At 37.0% G+C, this 21,002-nt stretch overlaps 1 protein-coding gene across 3 annotated transcripts in view; it reads right to left on the bottom strand.

Annotated features, from left to right (window-relative positions):
- MGAT4A (alpha-1,3-mannosyl-glycoprotein 4-beta-N-acetylglucosaminyltransferase A) overlaps positions 1-21,002 on the bottom strand; it is a 77,569-nt gene that overhangs the window by 29,368 nt on the left and 27,199 nt on the right. For 2 of the 3 annotated variants that reach the window (XM_042809856.1, XM_042809858.1), the window contains exons 3-8: positions 18,616-18,783; positions 15,109-15,249; positions 13,486-13,619; positions 1,881-1,927; positions 1,227-1,340; positions 550-625 (exon numbers count right to left, since the gene is read on the bottom strand). In XM_042809856.1, coding sequence (XP_042665790.1) covers positions 550-625; positions 1,227-1,340; positions 1,881-1,927; positions 13,486-13,619; positions 15,109-15,249; positions 18,616-18,783 — 680 coding nt within the window. The remainder of the gene's footprint in view (positions 1-549; positions 626-1,226; positions 1,341-1,880; positions 1,928-13,485; positions 13,620-15,108; positions 15,250-18,615; positions 18,784-21,002) is intronic. The other variant, XM_042809859.1, reaches the window with a different exon arrangement.

Genomic DNA, 21,002 nt, shown 5'->3' on the forward strand with positions numbered 1-21,002 from the left:
TCTAAATGAAAATCCTAAGCACAGCTACTCACTAGATCTGCAACACTTGTAGGCAAGACTTCTACCTACTTCGAAGCAGGGAGACAGAGGAACAATTCTGAGCTAAATTAAACTTCAGATTAATTCACTGTCTGTGTTTCTGAAAAAAAATGCAGCTATATACAACAGACTCTAGAGATCAAAGTGACACTGCACATGCTTTCAAGAGGAAGAAAAATAGATTTTAGTTCAACTTCTACTCAAGACTATGCTGGTGCCTTTTGCCTCAACTGCAAGTCATTTGGGGGAAAAAAGAAAAAACAGCAGTTAAGCTGCCTGCATTCCATCACTTTTTATGCTAAGCATCTTAAGATAAAAATCAATCATATGCAGTAAGTTGCTTTCTACTTCAAAGAGTGCCATCCACAAAATACATCCTCAGATACAATAACCCACATACTTATTGGCCACTAACAATGGAATCATGTTAACTCTGCTCTGTAGGTCCTTCTGCTGTGAGCACTGGCATGATTTTTGGAGATTCATTTAAAATAAAGAACAGAAACTTACCTGGATGTAATAAACTCCCTTTTTCTGGGCGTACATCATAAGAAAGCAGTAATCCAAGTTTTGTTTTGTTCTCCATCTGAAAATCAATTACAAACTTAAGTATTATGGAAAAAGTTATTTCAGTACACATTGGCAATGCAAAGTAGATCTCACTATGAAGAATGACCATACTGGTGAAATATTAGGAAAACTGCTTTTGGCATCGTTCCCTCAGGAAATCTGTCTGGGAAAGAAAAAGCAATAAAGCCTTCTTGTCATGCTTTCATACATACAAAAACTGGTTTAAGTTGCCTCTGGTTCTGTGAAAGCTACCTTACATTTCACTAAAACACATGTCTATTTTAATTAATAATTCAGTAGCGACTACTGGGTTTTACAACATATTTCAGGAAGAAAAAAAGTAAACAAGAGCAAAAAAAAAAAAAATCTCCATTTTTCTCCCAGAATTTAACACTGAAAGAGTTCACTGAAGCTTAGCATTAAACTCAGATCACGCACAGAACAGCATGCAGATACAAGGGCACCGAGAAGGACTCGGTGCTCTTTTAGCATCCCCACACTTTTGAGAATTACAGTAAGAAAACATTTAAAGAATCCATTCCCCACTTGACGATTTATGAACACGGAAAGTGTGGATGCGAGAGGAGATGAAAAAAGATCTGAAGGAATAAACTCACCTCACTCTCTCTTTTGAGTCTCCAAACGTTTCTTTCAAGTTTGTCAAATCAGGATAGTAAGTTGCAGGAGGGGCTATTACTTCCACCAACCCAGAATTGATCTCTGTAGAAAATCTGTCAGTAAAAACATCATAGAGTCATACAAGCTACTTTGAGTTCTGGTTGTAACAACGACTCATTCAAACGAGGGATGTAAAGTAAGACAGTGTATACTGTTTTGCCTAACACCTTCCTCAGAATAGTGTAGCCACTTGATTAATAATCAGAATGCTAATTAGCTTCTAAACACTTGATTTTTTATTCCCTCACTAGAACCTAGCAATTTTCTTCTACAGTTCTCTCTGAACATATGGAATACAAGGCAATAACACAGAAGTAACAAATTCCCATTAATGTTCAGCTAATTAAAGTCACTTATAGTCTACAAAATCAATTTAAATTCCATTTGTTTTAGATTTAATTGACTGAATAATCACCCCTTAATTTATCGTTTAATACTTCTTTTCACTCAAACGTAGAAATCCCCTCCCTAACCAAAAATGTACAGCCTCATACTACCATAACACTTTTTAGTATTCATCACAGTGTTTCTTAGGAAAAACAACAAGCAAAGTCACCAATAAAGCAAAGTTTCTCATTAAAACTGCAACTTACTCTTTTTCCAGGCTCGCAACAACATTGTTAACATAATCAAGATCGGTCTGGAAAAAAAAAACAAGAAAAAACAATAAATAAAATACTTAACAGCTTTGCTGCTACACTTCATTAACACAACCATTTGAGGTAGCTGTACTTGACAATAAATTTCACTGTGCAAGACATTTGAGTATTACAATTTCATGAGTGATGTGTTCCTATGTCCTACATCTAACAGGAGAAGATTTTTTCTTTTTAAGTACATAAAATGGGATGATGTGCCTTATCTCTGCTTTTAACAGATAGTTCTAACATAACATAACACTTGGGTTTTTTTCAGTTCGTGCTCTTAATGACAAAATGATCACAAGAGTGTTTGCATAGGAAGAATTTTGGGGTATTGTTATACAATAATAAACCATACAAAACATTACTAAGGGAAGCCTTCTGGGGTACAGGGCATTAAACACACATCTACTTCATAAATACATCTCCTAAACTTTTATCAATTTTAAGAAGAGAATTTGCAATCTGTAAGTCAACGAAGATTCTGGTAGCTTATGAGGATTCTGCAGAACAGCTGCCTTTCAAACGCTGGAAACAAAGGAATATTTCATACTTTCTGATCAATTTGTAATGCGGATTATCATTAAAGGATTATACACACAGAGAATAAATCCCCCCCCCAAGTATTTCTATAGATCCACTAAACTTGTTTGATAAAGATCCTTACCCTTTGATCTTCCAAAATGGGAACGTGATTTTTCAGTTGTTATTTCATTTGTGTTCTGTTTTTCTTTTTTAAATCCAACATGCTGCCTGCCAGTGATGCACAGTTTTTGAAAAAGGACAACAGTGTTGTTTCTTTTTTGTTTTCCCCCCATACACAAAAGTCAGTTGCAAGTACTATATAGAAGAGTTGAAACCATCTGTCATACTTTCCTTCATAAATACTTCCTTTGTAAGCATTAGTCCCAGTCTTTTACAGGACAAGCAGCCAAGATTTCTGCAAACTAAAACTCATCTTGCAACAAGTTCTACTCAAGGAGACTGAGGGCTGGATGGACCTTTACATACTGTTAAGGACTTAACAAGAACACACGGATCGTTCATGCGTTGTTTATCACAGTAATGTAGTCTAAGACATCTTTTTTTTGTTTTACTGTGTTTTTTAATAGCTGCAAATCGTTACACAGGCATACTTCAATAATCATTATATTTTACTGAAACACATCATGTGTTTTTCTTTCCTTTTAAATGTTAAAAATATTGAAGTATTTGTTTATTCAACAGAGGAAAAAGAAGCAATTTGGATTTCGAACTCTGATTATTTAGTCTCATATTAACAAGTCAAATATTTGTTAAACAGTCCATAATGTAACTGCACAGGAAAAGTTTTGTTTGTTTGTTTGTTTTTTAAATAGACACCAAAACCACAGTTCATTTCTATGCAGTATTCCAGATATTAAAATAAATGCCAGGTTACATCCTAACTAGAAGCATGTGCTTAGCCAAAAGCCTGCACAACAGTGCAACTCTTCTCAAAACAAACAGTTCTTGTTCTGTTTTGTCCTAATACAGGATGGACCACAACCAGCAAAGAAAGTAAATAAGGAATAAGAGTTTTTCCCTTACTTCCACCTATTTTTCTGTGTTTCCCTCACACACAAGGTTGGTAATTTCCCAGTCAGAACAGCAATTAAAATAGCTTCACATTTAAGAGAAGTAGCCCGTAAACTTCCAACTACATACTGTAATCTGTGCTACTGTCAAACAAAGTCAAGATGGGCTGGTCTAGCTACATTAAACATAAGAGAAGTCAAACACTACTGCTCTTTATGGGGTCGTGCGCAGCCTGGTCTAGTATTAGATATGGAGGTTGGCAGCCCTGCATGCAGCAGGGGAGTTGGAGCTTCATGAGGTCCCTTCCAACACAAGCCATTCTAGAATTCCACAAAATGCATTAAAAATATGTTATATCCTGTGATTATTTCAATACAAGTAATTGCTTTTTTATCTACCAGCATCACTTGATACTCAGAACCACAACCTCAACACCAAACCCTTCCTCTCAGAATAAGCAAGCTGCACACTATCTTTCCACACATGAACTTCCAAAGGCAATTAGCTCCTCTCATTACCCAGCCTAACACTCAGTGGGATCTTTGCCAATGTCCTTCAGCTGAAGTTATGTCCCAGGAAGGTGTCACTTGTAAGTTATTTCACACAATCTCATCAATAAATGCGAGAACATGCAATGAATTTGACCAAGCTGTCACAATGCCCAAAGGAAGAGTTAGCTATGCATAAGACTCTGCAGTGCAGTAATGGAAGGAAATCTGAAATAGAAAATTGCTTGAACCTAAGGGTATTTCGACTCCATCAATAAATTTGGCCAGTAAATCAAGAGTGATGGAAAAAAACTATTATTGACCAAGTTCTATTCCCTATTTTTGAGAAAGAAGGCTTTTACTGTCTCGTTAGAATAAGACCTGAAGTCTTCTTGTCAACCTGCAGGAGATGAGAACACTGCAAATAAGTATGAACTATGTATTATGCAAGGAACTATACCGTTGTTTTTTCAGAGTACCTTAATGAGGACAAGATAAATCCAGATGAATCAAAATGAAATCATCCACGAAAGAAAGTGTAACTGTTCTTCAGCCTCCCAAAGAAGATCATCTGACAAATACCAGCTTTCCTTTGGAACAGCTATGAAGAATGTAAATTCTGGCTCATGATATCAGTGCCATTTTCATCTACTGAAAGGAAATGCCACTGGTGATCCCAATCACAGCTGCACAATCTGTAAGATGACAGCAATGAATGCTTATGCCTTCTAAATCAGAAGGCATTACCATTCATTAGTAAAACTGTTCAAGCTGAAAATTAAATAATTCTTAGCAGTTCGGAACTTCAGAAAAGGAAGCAGAAATTAACATTTAAAGAACTGCTCTTAAAAATTAAATGTCAAGCAGCAAAAGGCCATAGCCTAAGAGTTAATATTGCCAGTGAATCATGAAGCTTCAAAAACAAATTTGTCTTGTTAGGTAGTAGATTTCTGGGGACTAATGAAAGGCATAAACAGGATCTGTTGTTTCAGTATAAGCAGTTGAAATCTTTCCTGTTCTTTCTTTCTAGTCACATGAAATTATTGATCCCAGTGGAAGCAGGAATACATGGAGCGAGACATCTCTCCTTTTTTCATTTGTACTAGATCAAGACCAAAGATTCATTCAGGTCAGCATCTTGCTTCCAGCAGCAACAACCATGAATAAATACACAGAAAAGAGTACAAACAGGACAAGAAAACACAGCACTCCCCCTTTCAGTGACCAGCCACACTATCTGTTTTCAATTCAAGTTACTTCCTGAGATAGATGTGATTGTGTGGTGTGTGTGTGTGTGTGTACTCAGTAAACTCCTTTTTCCAACTACCATAGCAGTATCTCCTTGAGCCTCTCTAAACTTCCAGCAGGAAAGGAAGATTTTGGCTTATGAAATCTATGGCATTTCATCAATGTCTGAACATGGCAAGATCTAAGGTTCAGTCCATATGTCAACTATTTTGATGACAGACGCAAAAACACAATGAACAGCAATGAACAAAAGTCCAATCTTTTTTATTGATTTGATGAGTGTGCATGCACATAGCAAATTAGTAGAATGTATTTGCTAGCAGACAAAACAAGAGGTTGGAATGCCTGTTTATCATCAGATGGCTTAGGTTGGAAGGTACATTTAAGATCATCCAGTTCCAGCCCCAGCACTGAGGGCAGGGTTAGCATCCATCAGATCCCGTCCAACTGACTAACAGCTAGCCAACTTGTTAGAGAGACTTTTAGTTTTAAGAAGTAACACTTTCCTGCTGTTAAATCCTACCTACTTCATACCTTCAAGAATATAGAAGGTGAAACTGCTTCTGAAAATGTTTGGAAAACTATGGCAATTTAGAACAAATGTCCACCTGGATCAAAAGCTCATGTGCTACCTTAACCAGCAGCAGCTATTTAGAAAAGAAAAGTAATACAAGAAGTAAGTACAGAACAAACTTTTCTACCTCCCAGTTCTAATACTCAGCAATTTATAATACCTCATCCTAATGGTGTCCATTAGATTCAATAGCTCCTTCTGGGTCTGCTCAGCTCCTTTCAGAACCAATTTACTCACTTGTATTTCATGATATTCATTAGCAGCAAGGTTCACAGTCTAGCTATCCACTCACTTGAAGTACCGTCTTGATTTCAGATTTTGCCTCTCAATTTCATATAGAGGCATCCAGATTGCATCTGTATTACCACATTAGAATCAGCTCTAATCCTCATACGTAAGACCTAAACAAACCAGAACAGTAAGTATAAACAGGACTGGAACTCAGTTGAAACAGAAGCAGAGCAAGTGCAGAAATAGCCTGCACCATGCCATACACTAAACAAGACACAGTACAGCTAGAAGAAGCAAAAATAGCCTTGAAGTTCAGACATCTATACTGCACTGTTAAGCACAGGATCCCTGCCCCCTGTTTTATTTTCTTCTATTGACAACTGATGTAAACACCTGGCTAGTTAACAGTTCATTTTAATATTAAATTCTCCAAGGGATGAAAAAAAAAATCTTAACAAAAAGTAGAACACAATGGAATGCTAGGATATCACGCACCAGCAACTGAGAAGCCTGATCTAGAGGAAGGTGCCACGGCAGGGGGGTTAGAACTACACAGTTTTAAGGTCTCTTCCAACTCAAATCATTCTGCAGTTCTTTCCAATTCTAAGATTCTCTTCTTCTGGATGGATGACTTACCAAGCTTAACTTTTTGGTTTTTTTCCCCCAAGCTGTAAGTTTCAAGATGCACATTGAAATGCTATGTAAAAATGCACAGATTTATAGTAGATAGCTCTGCTTTGAGCAGAAGTCTTTTCAATCTCAGTGATCCTATGAGTATCAGATCTTCATCAGACCAAACATCTGTTTGGATTTAAGAGTCGGTTTTAGGAAGGGAAGAGCAAGTAGAAGCAAAGATGACAACAAAATTTCAAAGATTTATTCATAAATCACTGGGAAATGAAGTTAAGCTACCAATCCTACAAATTCAAGAAGAGAAGCTTCAGGGAACACTGGGAAGATTTCATATATCAGCTGTACTGCATATTCTAAATAATATGATTTCTCTCACCCATCAGATTGCTCAGATTTTAGTTCTTAAATGACATCTAGCAGAAGTCAGCCTGAACTTACGCAAGAGAACTTTTCCCCTTGAAAAAGAAAATACATTCTCTGGGAAACAACCACGCTAATCTGCAAAAAGTGCTAATCTCATTGTTTACTCATTACAACAATTTCATTTGAACTTTCATCATGCTTGTGAAACATGGACGGAATAATTTAAGTGCATTTTAAATAATTATGAGCAATGCAAAATTTAACAGCCTCCAGAAAAGGCAAAGTAAACCTATGTTTGATTTGAAATGTTGAAAGCACATATGAATAATTACCCACATTTTCAATATTTTCAATAATGCAGTGTCTGCTTTCAGATCTTAAGCAGCAATTTCAAGTTAAACACATGAAACATAAAAACAAGGTGTAGATCAAAAGGGGAAAAAAAATGTACTGTCATAAAATAGGCTGCTAATGTTACATAAACAAAAAGGAGCCTCTAGGTCCTACATGAGCTAATGACTTTAGCCTTCCCTTACTCAGAGCCCCCATCCTTACACAGGTAAGAATATCTTTTTCTCTCCAGCTGCCCCAGCATTAAACTCAATGCAGTTCAGGACAAGATTTCACAATGCAAAGCCTTGGCAGCAGTGTGAGAAATACAAGTTAATTCTTGTTTCACTCTACAGTCATTTGTCACTGTCCTTGCGCCCTGCATGTCAGCTCCTCAATCATGAAGGCATGTGTCCCTACAGGTTGTGCTGTCAATTGCAGCACCACAGAGAACAAGTTTAGCTCCTAAGAAGGCCAGCCAGAAAAAAAAAAAACAAAAAAAAACCAAAAACCACAACTTAAGAAAATCAAGAGACTAATCAAAACAGCATATTCAGATGGACGTTAGCATCACATAGACTTCCATTAACTTTGTATATATTGCAGACGAAGCCTAGTTTGTAGAGTCTGAAAGAAAGCAGAGTACTTGGCCTGAAAGCCTGAGGAAAATCCTTCATGTGCTTGGGTGAGCCTGTAAATCATGGAAAAAGTCTAGATGGTCTGTTTTTCCAGACCAAGATAGCTAGCAGTTGTGTACAGCCAAAAGCACACTTCAATGCAGTGTTCCTTACTTAGAGGACAGATTTTCTACTCACAGTCCCTAAGTCAAAGCAGGCCACCGTAGTAAAACTTGAGAATGCCATCCAAAACTCACCTACTACAATGCTTCTGAAATAAACTTATTACAGCTACCTTTCATCTCACAAATATTTTAGATACTACTGGAAAGTTTAGACACAACTCTGCTCTACTAACAGCGATGTTCTCTCCAATGAGAAAGATCAGATTGTTACTGTGACTCTAGTGCATCTAAAAAGTATCTTATAAAGAGAAGCATTTCAAGTCTAGAGCTTGAGAAAAGAGCAGTCCTGAAACTCACCATTCTGCTGAGACACTAAATTTATCTCAGGTCCATGGCAGGTTTCAAACTCCTGTCAAGAATCCTTTTTGAGAGCTCAGGTCGTATCACTGGTTTAATGCCATATAAAGTTTTGCTAGCCATTATTATGAAAAGAGGAATGTAAATCCCTGTGACGGTGCCCAGTATCAGCAGTCCACATTTTCTAGGTGCCAAGGAAGCTGAGATTACAATAGCAGCTTAAATAAATACCTCAAACTAATTGGTAGCCTGAGCTACCCCTCTAGATATAAGAGCTAGCATTATATGCAGCAATCGTGTTCATCCTGAGCAGAGTTTTGAATTAGATGTCCAAAAAAAAGACTATATTTAAAATTACCTGGTGAACATAATATAAATTCAGCACAACAGCCTTGTCTAGTTTTCACTTTTATTTAATATACACACATTCATACACATGTATATGCGTGTAAAGTGTGTGCTTATGCCAACATCTAGTGGTCTTCCTCCAACTCAAGATGTGTGATTAAATCATCTGAGAACTTGGAGCACGATTCTTCAGCAGTGTTCACATTCTCAATGATTAACAGAAAGAATGAAGTGTCTCTGTAGCCAGGACAATATAAATTTGTCTGGGCTGAGAGCAAGAGACAAAATACACTTTTTTTTTTAAACCTATCAAGAGATATATCAAAGACATCTCTAATTCCAGCCCACAGCTAGAAAAGGCAAAAATAAGGCTTGCCTATTTTTCTGGAGAAGTTTACCATTTTGCATTCTAATGTCACTACTTCCAAATCAGTTTGGGCAGGGTTTGGCCCAGAGTGTGCATTCAGCGCTTAACTCACTAAAGCTTTGCTCACACCAGTGCACAAGTGGCATGGTTTAACCCTGGCATGCCGCCCAGCACCACACAACTGCTCACTTACTCTTCCCACAATGAGATTTGGGAAAGAAACAGAAAGGTAACAGTGAAAAAAGCCATGGGTGGCGATAAAGATGGTTTGCTGGGTAAAGCAAAAGCAGTGCAAGCAAAGAAAAATGCACTCATTCACTAGTACTTATCAGCAGGCAGATGTTTAGCTACTTTCAGGAAAACCAGGCTCATTACACATTATTATTGTGTGGGAAGACAAGCACCCTTGCTCTGAATGTCTCTCCTCGTGCAGGTTCATTCCCCCAGCTTTTATTCTGAGTATGTCCCCATATGGTATGGGATATCCAGGTCAGCTGTCCTGGTTGTGGCCCTCCCCTCCCAGCTCCTTGATCTCCATGCTGGCAGGGCAGCACAGAAGAAGTCTTTGCCTCTGCACACCACTGGTCAATGACAACTAAAACATCAGTGTGCTTCCATCACCACTATTTTCATCACAGATCCAAGACACTGCACCACACAGGCCCCCCCAAGGCAAACGAAAGTCTGTGCCAGCCAAAACTATGACAACAGGATGGTACCCAGGACAGTACTTTGTTGGGTGCTTGTGTTGTACTGACCCAGCCAGTAGACAAACCTTGCAAAAAAAAAAAAAAAAATAATAATAATAATAATAATAATAAGGAAAGATTCTCCACAAGAGGAAGACAGAGAAAACACCATTGAAGATTAACAACTTTTAATTTAGCAGCCGCTGTTCACATAAGCAGCTGACAGGGTAACAACAGAAGACGTTTAAGTTCAAATGTTTTTACCCTAAGTGAGTCGTTTACATAAGGAAGAGCAGAGTAAGACTGGAATAACTGATATGCAAGAAAGGGCAGCGTACAGACTGGTGCTCCAATAGTAAGTGACTGGGCAATGGCCCTACAATTCTGTGACTCTGTGACAATCACTGCCCAATCAGATGTAATCAGTAGCACACAACATTAACAAACTACTTCTGCATGGCTATGTCTTCTGATTTCTGAAATGATTTGTGGTTTGTTTTTTTTTCACATTCTTGGTGAAATTAAGGGCTTCTTGTCTTTCCAATATACATTGATTACTGCTTGTAAGAAAGATTACGCTGAGCATAGTCACTGATTAATCAGGCGGACTGGCAATCATTTGTGATGTACTTAGAGGAGTCTAAGACATTTTCATTAAATGGGACCCTCCAACAGTTCTTTATTTATTTCTTTTAAATCTTGTTTGGATACCACAAAAGTATTTTAATCTCTCTCATATTCAGTAGCATACCTGTCTGTTGTTCCACTATGATGCGGATGTTTCAAAACCAAGTTTCTCTTGTTATTTGCAATCCTTATGAAATAAAAATGCTAGACAGTCACTTTAATCTGATGCTCATGGATATTTTAAACCCAGAGCCTACAGCTTAGTCAAAAAACAAGTTTTCACACAAAGCAAGTTAATGAGATACGAATCGTTTGTTTCAAATCATCTGAACATGCTGCACAGTTAAGAGGAAGAAAAAGTGAAGACGTACAAGGAATTGTTCCTGCTTATCAGTCACTCTAATGAATCCCTGCAAATTATTCTGCAATAAAATTATTTTAACAAATTGGAAAACGCAGACATATGTCAGTTACTGGGACACTTGCACAGCTTTCTGACAAGCAATTCTAGTAATTATTTAAATTGGTGATTAGGTATCACGTCAACCAAGATATTTTAGAATTCCTTGAACTTTCAAGTATGGAAATTTACTGTGTATAATCACATTACTGAGAAATATCCAAACACTAAATTAATATGCAGATGTCTTTATTTAGCAACCGTAATGAGCCTATATTTACTAGCTCATCTGTTTACACTGCTCATGCTGTTTGCAGAAGGTCATTAGCTGTAACTTTCAATTTGTTTTCCATGAAAAAAGTCAAACTTATAAGAAAGAAGTGAGATAGAACTGCTGAAAGAAATGAAGCATTAAAAGAAGTTTCTTAGGGTGCTTAGCACCAAAGAGATTACAGCTTATAGCTATGTCTCTCAGCAATGCTTATTAACACCATCAATTCAACTTCTCCAATTGAATCAGCAAGAGAATACTTGCACAAGCCTTTCAAAATACCACTCTTCATAACAATTCTTTTGTAAAAATATTTTTGTAAAGTCTAACTTTTCCTTGTTGTTGGCACAAGCTATAGAGAAAGCAGAGACAGTAATTCTAAACTTCTGAATAAGGTTATATCACATCATGACCATTTCTCACAGTCCTTAAACTGCACGAACGTTTAACAGAGGCCATATCATCCTTCAGAACCTTGTGCCACCATCTTGCACTGCTGGCAAAAGTTTGAATGTATTTCAAGTAGCCTTCCTTAATGCACACATGTTAATGCTGGCAATGGTCTAACATTTTAGCCTAGGAAACCCCACAGTCAAAGCTATGTTAAAAGCAAAAGCACTTAATTTTGCTAAAGTACAAATAGAAGTCCACGAGGGGAACAGGCTTCAGATAACCAGAGAAAACGCTTATTAAACCTATATATTCCATCTTGCAGAAAGAAGCTGAGAGATACAGCAAAATCCAGAATAAAAACACATTACAATTAAAGATGAATTATCTGCTGTATCGTATTATTCACTGAAAGACTTTCCTGTAGCAACTACAGAACAGACTGGAAGATATTGAACTTTAAGAAATATAAAACAGGGATAGGAATAGTAAAATAGGTGAGAAAACTGAATGAAGAAACAGAAATCTAAGGAAAGGTTATGATGGGATAAGAATTCAAACCTAGCCTTCTCAAATTTTCCCAGACATTCATGGCTTGCTGTGCGCCCATGGCAGATAGGAGGTTAAGCAAATCCTGCTCCCCTCAAACAGCAAAATCCCTGAGATACAGTGGCTCCCACTCAACTGTTTGTGTAAAACACAATTCTCCTTGTGCTGAAAAGCAATAGCTCCCATTTTAAAATTGAGTTTCTTCGCAGCCATTTAAATAGCATTTAATTCCCAAGAGAAAAAAAAAATTAAAAAACTCAAAGGAATAAAGTTATTTAACTATGGATAACCCAGGCATACCAGCACAACTTGCCTAAGGTAACAAGAGAAGCTTGTGTAGCTGTGGACAGGGGTGTGGATTTGCTCCTATTCTAAGATTTGTAGAAGACCAAGAATCCAGTGATATCATATGGTCTACACAGCTCAGATCTCCTTAAGTAAAACAAAAGGAAACTTTTACACCTTAAAAAGAAGCCACACTAAAAGACAATAAAACTATTCCTTCACTGAACTGATGGGAAAACTCAGCGTTTCAATAATTCAGAATGAATTCTGATCTCCTGATATTCTTAATCAACAGTAACAATATTTCCTTGCAGAAGAGCGGCATAGGCACTGGCTCACAGGATTAAAATGATTTTCACAGTTATCTAGTAGACTTAAATAGACTCAAGTTATCTAGTAGACTCAAGTTTTCATCTGTGGGACTCAAAACACTGATTCAGCAGAGCAATATACAGTTAGATGATGAAGGTCAAACATTCCCAAGTTCCAAATGAGATTCTTGAAAGAAAATATATACATCAAAATAATTATATGCAGTTCTCAGTATCCAGCAAAATTATTCCTGAAAGCTGTCCATCATTTTCCTTAAGATTTCAGCTAAATCAGAGCCAAACTGAGCAAACTATCCAACTGAATATTGTTTGAACTAGTTCATCAAAAAGGTCCAGACATACAATGTCCAGAATGGCCAGAAAATATAATTAGTAACTATCTGCATGTAATTTCTCCAGCTGTAACATCAATCTAAGGAAGGACTAAACATAAACATGAAGAAAATTCCCTTCTGTACCACAGACTCAGTCATTATTTTGATATCAAAGGAATAAGATTATTAGCACATCTCGCTTACTATGTATAAACAAAAGAAAGCATGCAAATTAAGCAGTCCAATGAATCCATGCCCTCTATTCCCTCTATAAACAGAAAAGGCTGGGCTCTTTGTGATCTTTCATCTCAGAAACACAAGATCCTTCCTTCCATAAAAAGGAGATAAAGGCACAGTCATCTATTTATGTTTCAAAGAAAAAAGAGAGCTTCACTTCCTGAAAGGAGTAGCACCATGTTTAAAGACAGGTTAGAAACTGTATAAAAATATTTCTAGTGTTACCTCTCCTATAAAGACAACCATAACACAATCCAGTTTTTCTTCAGGGGACAGCTTATCAATAAGGGAGTGGAGAGTTTCTGTAAGGTAAGACTTGACTTTTCTTTTCACTGTAGGTATTCCCATTACAATGGAAACTGAAATCAAACAAAACAGAAATGTATACTTTCAGTAATTTCATACACAAGAACAAAATCAAAAAGTTAATTTTTTAATAAAGCATAACTTAAGAAATGCAAGGAGTTACAAGACTGAAATGTCAGTAATTAAAAATAGTTTTTAACATACACCACTGATCAACAGGAACGCAATTTACAATCATCACAAATGCTCAGAAAAAACACTGCAAAAAAAAAAAAAACAAAAACAACAACCCCACGCAATTCTAGATATGTCAGGCTATTACACAGGTAAGAATCAACAACCACTGTATTAATCAGGTAAGAGTTAAAGAGCAACTAACCTCTCTAACTTAATTTTCCTGTTGGAATAGCCATTTTTCACAACTCAAGTATTTAACTCCTCAGAAGTCTTATAAAACGACTCTGCTGATTTTGGCATTGATCAGGAGAGGGGAAGACAGGAAAATTAATTTAACTCAATTTTCTCCCTCTTTTTAATTAAATAAACCTGACTCCAATTTCTGTTCTGTAATTTCAGACTTCTGTCATATATTCCCAACAGTATATAACACAAGCTTCACTTAGAATAATAAAGAACAAGAACATTTGCCTTCCCAGATAACAACAATGAAACAAATGGTGTTTACAGTCAGAAAAATAACTGTGGCTTGAGCTCACACATCTGACACATGAGCATTCTTAATGTTAAAAGAAGCAGTGATGAAACTCATTGAAGTAATGAAAAAAATACAGGCTGGGAGTAACTAATGTTTCTTTCAAAAGCAAGGGTAGTAAGGTTTAGATAAAAAATGGTCTAGAGGATAAACCATGAGCCCTTCAAATCAGATGACACACAGAGAAGTAAGGATCCACCAGTGGGACACTCATGCTTGGAGACAAACAATACTTTAAGATTCATCAGCTTGGTTGGGCTTTACCCTACTTACTTTCTAGAGCTCCTAGAGTGGGATTGAGTGGAGCTATCCTAATGACCAATATTTAGAATTTGTGAGGATTAAAAAGAAAAGGGGATCAACAGTACTGCAACACAATATTGCTTTTTTCCCTCCAACCAGTCCACATTTTATCGATGCAATTATCATAGTGTGTCCAACACTGAGTTATAACCAACACTAAAATAGTTGTATCCATGTACTGGTTGCCACACATATGGAAAAGATGAGAAGATACGCCCAGCAGCAGATCAGAAACTGTAATATACTTGTTTCCTTCTCTTTTACTTAGTAACATAAACTCATCCAAACTAAATGCTTCTTAAAGTGTACCTTAAGATGGGAAAAGGCATGATTGATATTATGCAGAAAAGACCAAAGCTGAAGCCAAACTCCTTTCATCACGGATTCAGTATGAATTCTAAGAGATATCAATATGACACAAGTTAAATGAGCTGTCCTTGATCTACTAAGTAATACAGTAAATTGTACTATAAGAACTACAAAGTCCTCCAGACACAAAACATAAAATAAACATTTTATCAGCATACCTCCTGTCCTTCCAAGGCCAACCTGCACAGAAGGTTGAAGGCTTCCTTCATTTTTCAACAAATGAGGCAAATGGTAATAAATATTTGGCACTTGAAGAGATTTTTTACTTGTTAGTTCTTTTAGTAGTTTCAGCGTCTCATCTGCAAACACACAAAATCAATAACAAGGAAAAAAGAACATTAAAAAATTTTATGCAGTGGTAAATCATAAAATTCCCAACTAAAACTAACTAAAAAAAAAAGAAGAAAAACAGAATGATGGTTTTTACTGAGGCACTGTATCTCACATAAAAGAAATTCTTTTCTTGTTTTAATTTTTAAAATAAACAATGGTCAAGATTATTCTCCTCCCTAACTTTGTAACAAATACGTTCAGTACTTAATTGATCACAACACAGTGCATAATCACAGAAGAATGCTCCATTTATTTAGCTTGTTCTGTGGGTTTTCCCCCCAGCGGATCAAAATGGAAAAAAATGTACCTAGTTTTTACTTGCAGTTACCAAAATCAACACAATGCAGCAATGCTACTACAAGTTGTAGTAGCATTAACTCTTCAAAAACTATATTTTCAAAACATATTGAATAGATTATACAGATTTTATACAGATACAGTATTAAATATACAAAGATTTTGAGTATTTTTGGAGTAAAACAATTGCTAGTGTGAATTTAATTTAGCACACTGGACATTTTAAAATATGTCTGTCTAATCTCATGGCTTGCCTAGTCTGCATTTAGTGAAGAGACATTGTCCTGGGCCACATATAAGATATACAATATAGTTCATGTATATAAGTAACAAAACTTCCTTTTCTTTTATTAATATTGTAATTAAAAAAAAAAAAAAAACCCTAAAATTAGTGAGATATTTGACCTTTTTTCTGTGAACCTAACACAGCAAGGTATGGCTCAATAGCACAAACACTAATCAAACACATCACAAAACTAATTAAAAACCACATCACAAGTTACTTTGTACTTTTGTGAGATGCCAAAAACTGAAAAATGTCAGCACCGCACTGGGTATTTCCTCTGTAGTGAACTCATTAAATTACTTTAGTAAATAACACAAGCCCCAGTTTAATTAATTAAAGGAGAAAACTTGTATGTCTACTTAATAACAGAAAACACATCTTCACAGGCACGCACACATTGCAGGTAGGTTGAAATATTACTATCAATCAGTGATCCCTGCATTTTACTCAGCAAGAGGCACAAGCACACATAATACAAATGGGTTTCAGTTTGATCAAGCGTGTGGTGGGCAATGAGAGGCAGAGCTAGCACTGCACCGTGCCCTTCCCTCCACAGCATTCAGTTGTCACCTATGCAGTCTCTGCTCAATATACATGCAATCAACTCATGAAAAATTTCACTAGAAGTCACATCATAATGTTAGAAGTGTACGACCTTGTGGGGCCACATCACTAGCTGTCCAGAGCCATGTGTGGCCCACAGGCCATGGTTTGGAAATGCCTCATTTACAGTATTTCTTGTTCTTTCCAGAGTACACTGCCTCTCAGGACGTCCACGTGGTCCTCACAAAGCTGTCAAGTGCAATTTTCCCTGCTGTGTTGTGTGTTAATTTTCTTACATCATGTGTGAAAACAAGTCTCATTCCAAGCAAGCACTATGACAGCACATGGACCCTTACAAGCACTACAATATCAAGTTGTCAGAAACTGGAGTCAAGGTTCCCAAGAAAATCTGAGTTGTGCTGGAATGGTTAAAGTAATGCCATCAACATCACTACTCTCAGATTCTGAGCATAACTTCAGTAAAAAAAAAAAAAAAAAAAAACAACAGAAGATCTGGATGTTGATAAATTTTTTTTGTTTGGTGAGCTGTTTTGTTCTTTTGGTTTTTGTAGGAAGGGTATGAAACTAAATTCCTGACATCTTATAAGCTTGAAAATGCCTTTGCAAATAGATATCTTCAGCAGAGATGCTACTTTTGATAGATTCCAGTAAAAATAAGCTTCACATTTTCTGCAGTTTCACTTCAACTGCAAAAGCTGGACTAAAAATTTCCTCAAAATGTGACAGCTTTTTGTATGAATGAGTAACAATTTATAGAAAGAAATGTGAAATTGTTCCAAATTCAAAGACAGCAAACGGTATGAAGTATATGTGTACTGAAGTACATTAAACTTAGTAATATCTATTTAATCCTACATTGTAACAACAAAAGCTCAGGAATTCAGACATCAGCTGACGCAAAATCTTGGCTCCACATGGGGCAAAATACAACAACAACAAAAAAAACCCACTGGATGCTAGGATGCTCCATAGGCAGTTGGGTTAAACATTAAAAACATGTATCAGTAACTTCAGTTGCATCAGGAAAGAATAACTCTCTACACTGCTTATAATAAAGCTGACTCATTTTTAGAAATAAATTAATCACAAATCCAATATTAAGTTTATATGACTTCCTCTATAGTTATTAACAAAAAAAGGATACACACGTAACAGGAAGACAGGACTTACAAGACAAGTCCATATTATTTTTGGAGACTCAGGGAACTACAAAGGTTCAGGCTATACAGTGTATGAGCAATTCTTGCCAATATCAGAACAAAGTCTGATATTATTATAACCATTGTATAATTATAATTCTAAAAATTAAAAAAAAAAAAAGGTAAAACTATAGAAACTGGTAAGTCATAGCACAAATGCAACTAGGTAACAGATTTAAAATTCTTTATCCAATGCTTTGATTTGCAAAAAAAAAAATCTTCAGGCTTTTTTTTTCCTCCTCATTAGGCCAGTACTAGTGATACTTGTGCAAATTAAGAAATCAAACCTCTGCCCCAAAACACTTATTTCGCTATTCACTTTCAACTTTAAAAAAATATCAAAGAAAGTAAAGCAATTATGACATGATTTTAAAAGGTACCTTCAATAATCTGAGTAGCCTGAAGGTGCTCCCTTATATTGCTAAACACAGCTCTTAGTAAACTCTAGAGTTTACCGAACAGATTTTATCAGATTCAGAAATGGATTTAGAAAATATGCAAGACTCTACTACTGTATTTAATCTCTTGTTGATTAAAAGGTACATTCTGCAAATTGCAACCAATACTTTAGATATCTTCTACGCTTTTTTAAATAACCCAGCAGATTTTTAAACTTTTTGTTAATTGCTTCAAGCTCATCCTTTCCTTAGCGTACTTGCTCATCTTTCCCCTCAAGCTCTATTTAAAAATGAGGTGAGCTGTTGTCAAAATATCCCAAACTATGTATGGCATATGTATTAAGTCCCAAAAGTCTTTAGAGTGAAGAGTGGCTGGCTCATTAGGAATAGAAATTGAAAAAAAAGAACAAACAAACAAAAAAAAAAAGCACACCAAATGCAGCCAGCAGATACAATTCATTTCATGGATTCATTATTCATACTGCTGAACTGTTTCACTCAGCTTTCTTGGTATTAATTTCTCACTCTACAGTAACAAAGATGTTCATAGTCCAGAGTTATAAAAGATAGCTCAATCACATTATGTACCTGAAAAATTATTCAGTGCATTCTTACTTCCATTCGTTTCTGCTACAGCACGCCTGAATTGCTCCAAGATAGCATTCAGCTCAGAAGAGCGTTGCAGAGTCCGATGCTCAGCGATACGAAGACGTTCCTTCAAAGCATGAAATTCCCGTTGATATGCAATCAACTTTTCTAGAGAGAAAAAAGATGATGTAGGTTATTTTGGGCAACAAATACCTACAGAAAGCTCTAACAAGGGACAGAGACTGCTCAGCATCTGAATCACAGCCATCAAGGACACAACCCAGCACAATCCCACCCAAGTACTTACACGAGATACAGATGGAAGAGTGAACAACAGTAGACAAGGATGCCAGGCCAGCACTGAGGGGTGTATGCTCCTCACCACAGCCTCCACTACTCAGCATCATAAGACCACTCTGAATCCTTTTTTTTTGTTTTTTTTTTTTTTGAGCAGATGCCCCAAACTCCATCTTTTAAGAAGTCTAATGGCAGCAGAGCTTTAAAAAAGCACAGATTATGTCTTTTGAAAGCCTTCTCTGTATACTTGCACAGAATTATCAAGGTTGGAAAAGACCTACAACATCATACAGTCCAAACACCCACCAATAGTTCTCACTAAACCATGTCCTTCAACACAAAATCCAAACGTTCCTTGAACACCTCCAGGGTTGGTGACTCCACCACCTCCCTGGCAGCCCATTCCAGTGCCTGACCACTCTTTCAGAAAAGCAGTATTTCCTAATGTCCAGCCTGAATCTCCCCTGGCGCAGCTTGAAGCCATTTCCTCTACTCCTATCACCAGTTACATGAGAGAAGAGGCCGACCCCCAGCTCACTGCAACCTCCCTTCAGGTAGTTATAGAAGCAATGAGGTCTGCCCTGAGCCTCCTCTTCTCCAGGCTGAACATTCCCAGCTCCTTCAGCCTCTCCTCATAAGCCCTGTGCTCCAGACCCCTCACCAGCTTTGTCGCCCTCCTTTGAACCCGCTCCAGGGCCTCAATGTCTTTCTTGCAGTGAGGGGCCCAAAATTGCACACAGTACTCGAAGTCTGGCCTCACCAGAGCTGAGTACAGGGGGACAATCACTGCCCTGCTCCTGCTGGCAATGCTGTTTCTGACGCAAGAATGACTGAAATAAATGCATGTCTCGTTTAAAAGGGGACCAAAAAGGAAGAAGGAAATACCAAAGCTCACTTGTTCATTTCTTGATTATGCTGTTGCCACCCACAGTAAGCATCCCTGCTCTGTGCATCTCTGTCTTATCTTACTTATCATTTCCCCAGATCTTCTTTCTGCTTACTATCATCACTGTCCTTCAGCCAATCTACAGATACTGGAGTACCTTACGCAAGTTTCTCACCATCACTCTTCCTACCACATACTTATAACCTGTAGACGTATTTGTTACCTATTGATTCTTAGATTTTAATACTGCGGTGGTAACAAAGAAGCTTTAAAAGCAATTTCTATCTCTTCCTGTAGTTGTATTACCGGATTGCATGGAATAATGAAAGAATTACAGCTTTCCATTTCCTCCAACTTCTTTCAATTCACTTTTTGTTTTGTAGTTGCGATGTACTGTTCTGTTTTTAAAGCATTATTAGGTAAAATGGCCTGCATTTAAAAGATGGAAAAATAAAAATATACGTTCCTACTTCTCAAAAAAACATTTCTCTTGCCAGACTTCTTTTTTCATTAAAACCAAATGGTTATTGCCTTTGCACCAACAAACCCAGAACACAGTAATGCTGGCACACAATACAATGCTAGGCAAACCACACTGAGACAACTTCCAGACCGCTGCTTGAAATGGGATTTGTTGCTTTAGTCAGCAACACTGAGATGGACAGGAAGGTTTTCTGGAGTTTCTGGCAAGAAGGACATTCTTACTTGCCAATGATACCCCCCCCCCCCCACCTCCAAAATAAAAAAAAAATTAAAAATCAAAGATTGCTTGGAGCCATGCCTACAAGTTACAGTAATGTTACAGAACATTTTAACATCTAAACAAAAATGTATTTCATTAGACTAGATGCCACACTCAAGCACGTGACTGCTATCACTCCCCAAAATGAATGATTGCAAGTTACCTAGATCCTTGATAATTTTCCTCTATACAGGGAAGAAAAGAACCAAAGCAAATGCAAGGTTTTATTAAGGGTTTCCATAGCGGTAGATAGCCTCAGAAGCAGCCTGCACTGAGACCATTAGGTCTCCCTTGTCATCTTTCTCTATGGTACAAGATAGCAGACAACCATTAGCAATTATACTCTTCCTACTTCTTCTTAACATAGGAATTTCTCTGTGGCAGAGTCTGCATTCCTCCAGGGGAAACAAAGAGAAGCATATGGTTCAGATGAGCCCCTCAATGTGAATTCACAGCCTCCCA

The sequence above is a fragment of the Centrocercus urophasianus genome, unplaced genomic scaffold (genome assembly GCF_019232065.1).
Source record: "Centrocercus urophasianus isolate 14NV4802_14NV808 unplaced genomic scaffold, USGS_Curo_1.0 seq_12, whole genome shotgun sequence".
Lineage (NCBI taxonomy): Eukaryota > Metazoa > Chordata > Aves > Galliformes > Phasianidae > Centrocercus > Centrocercus urophasianus.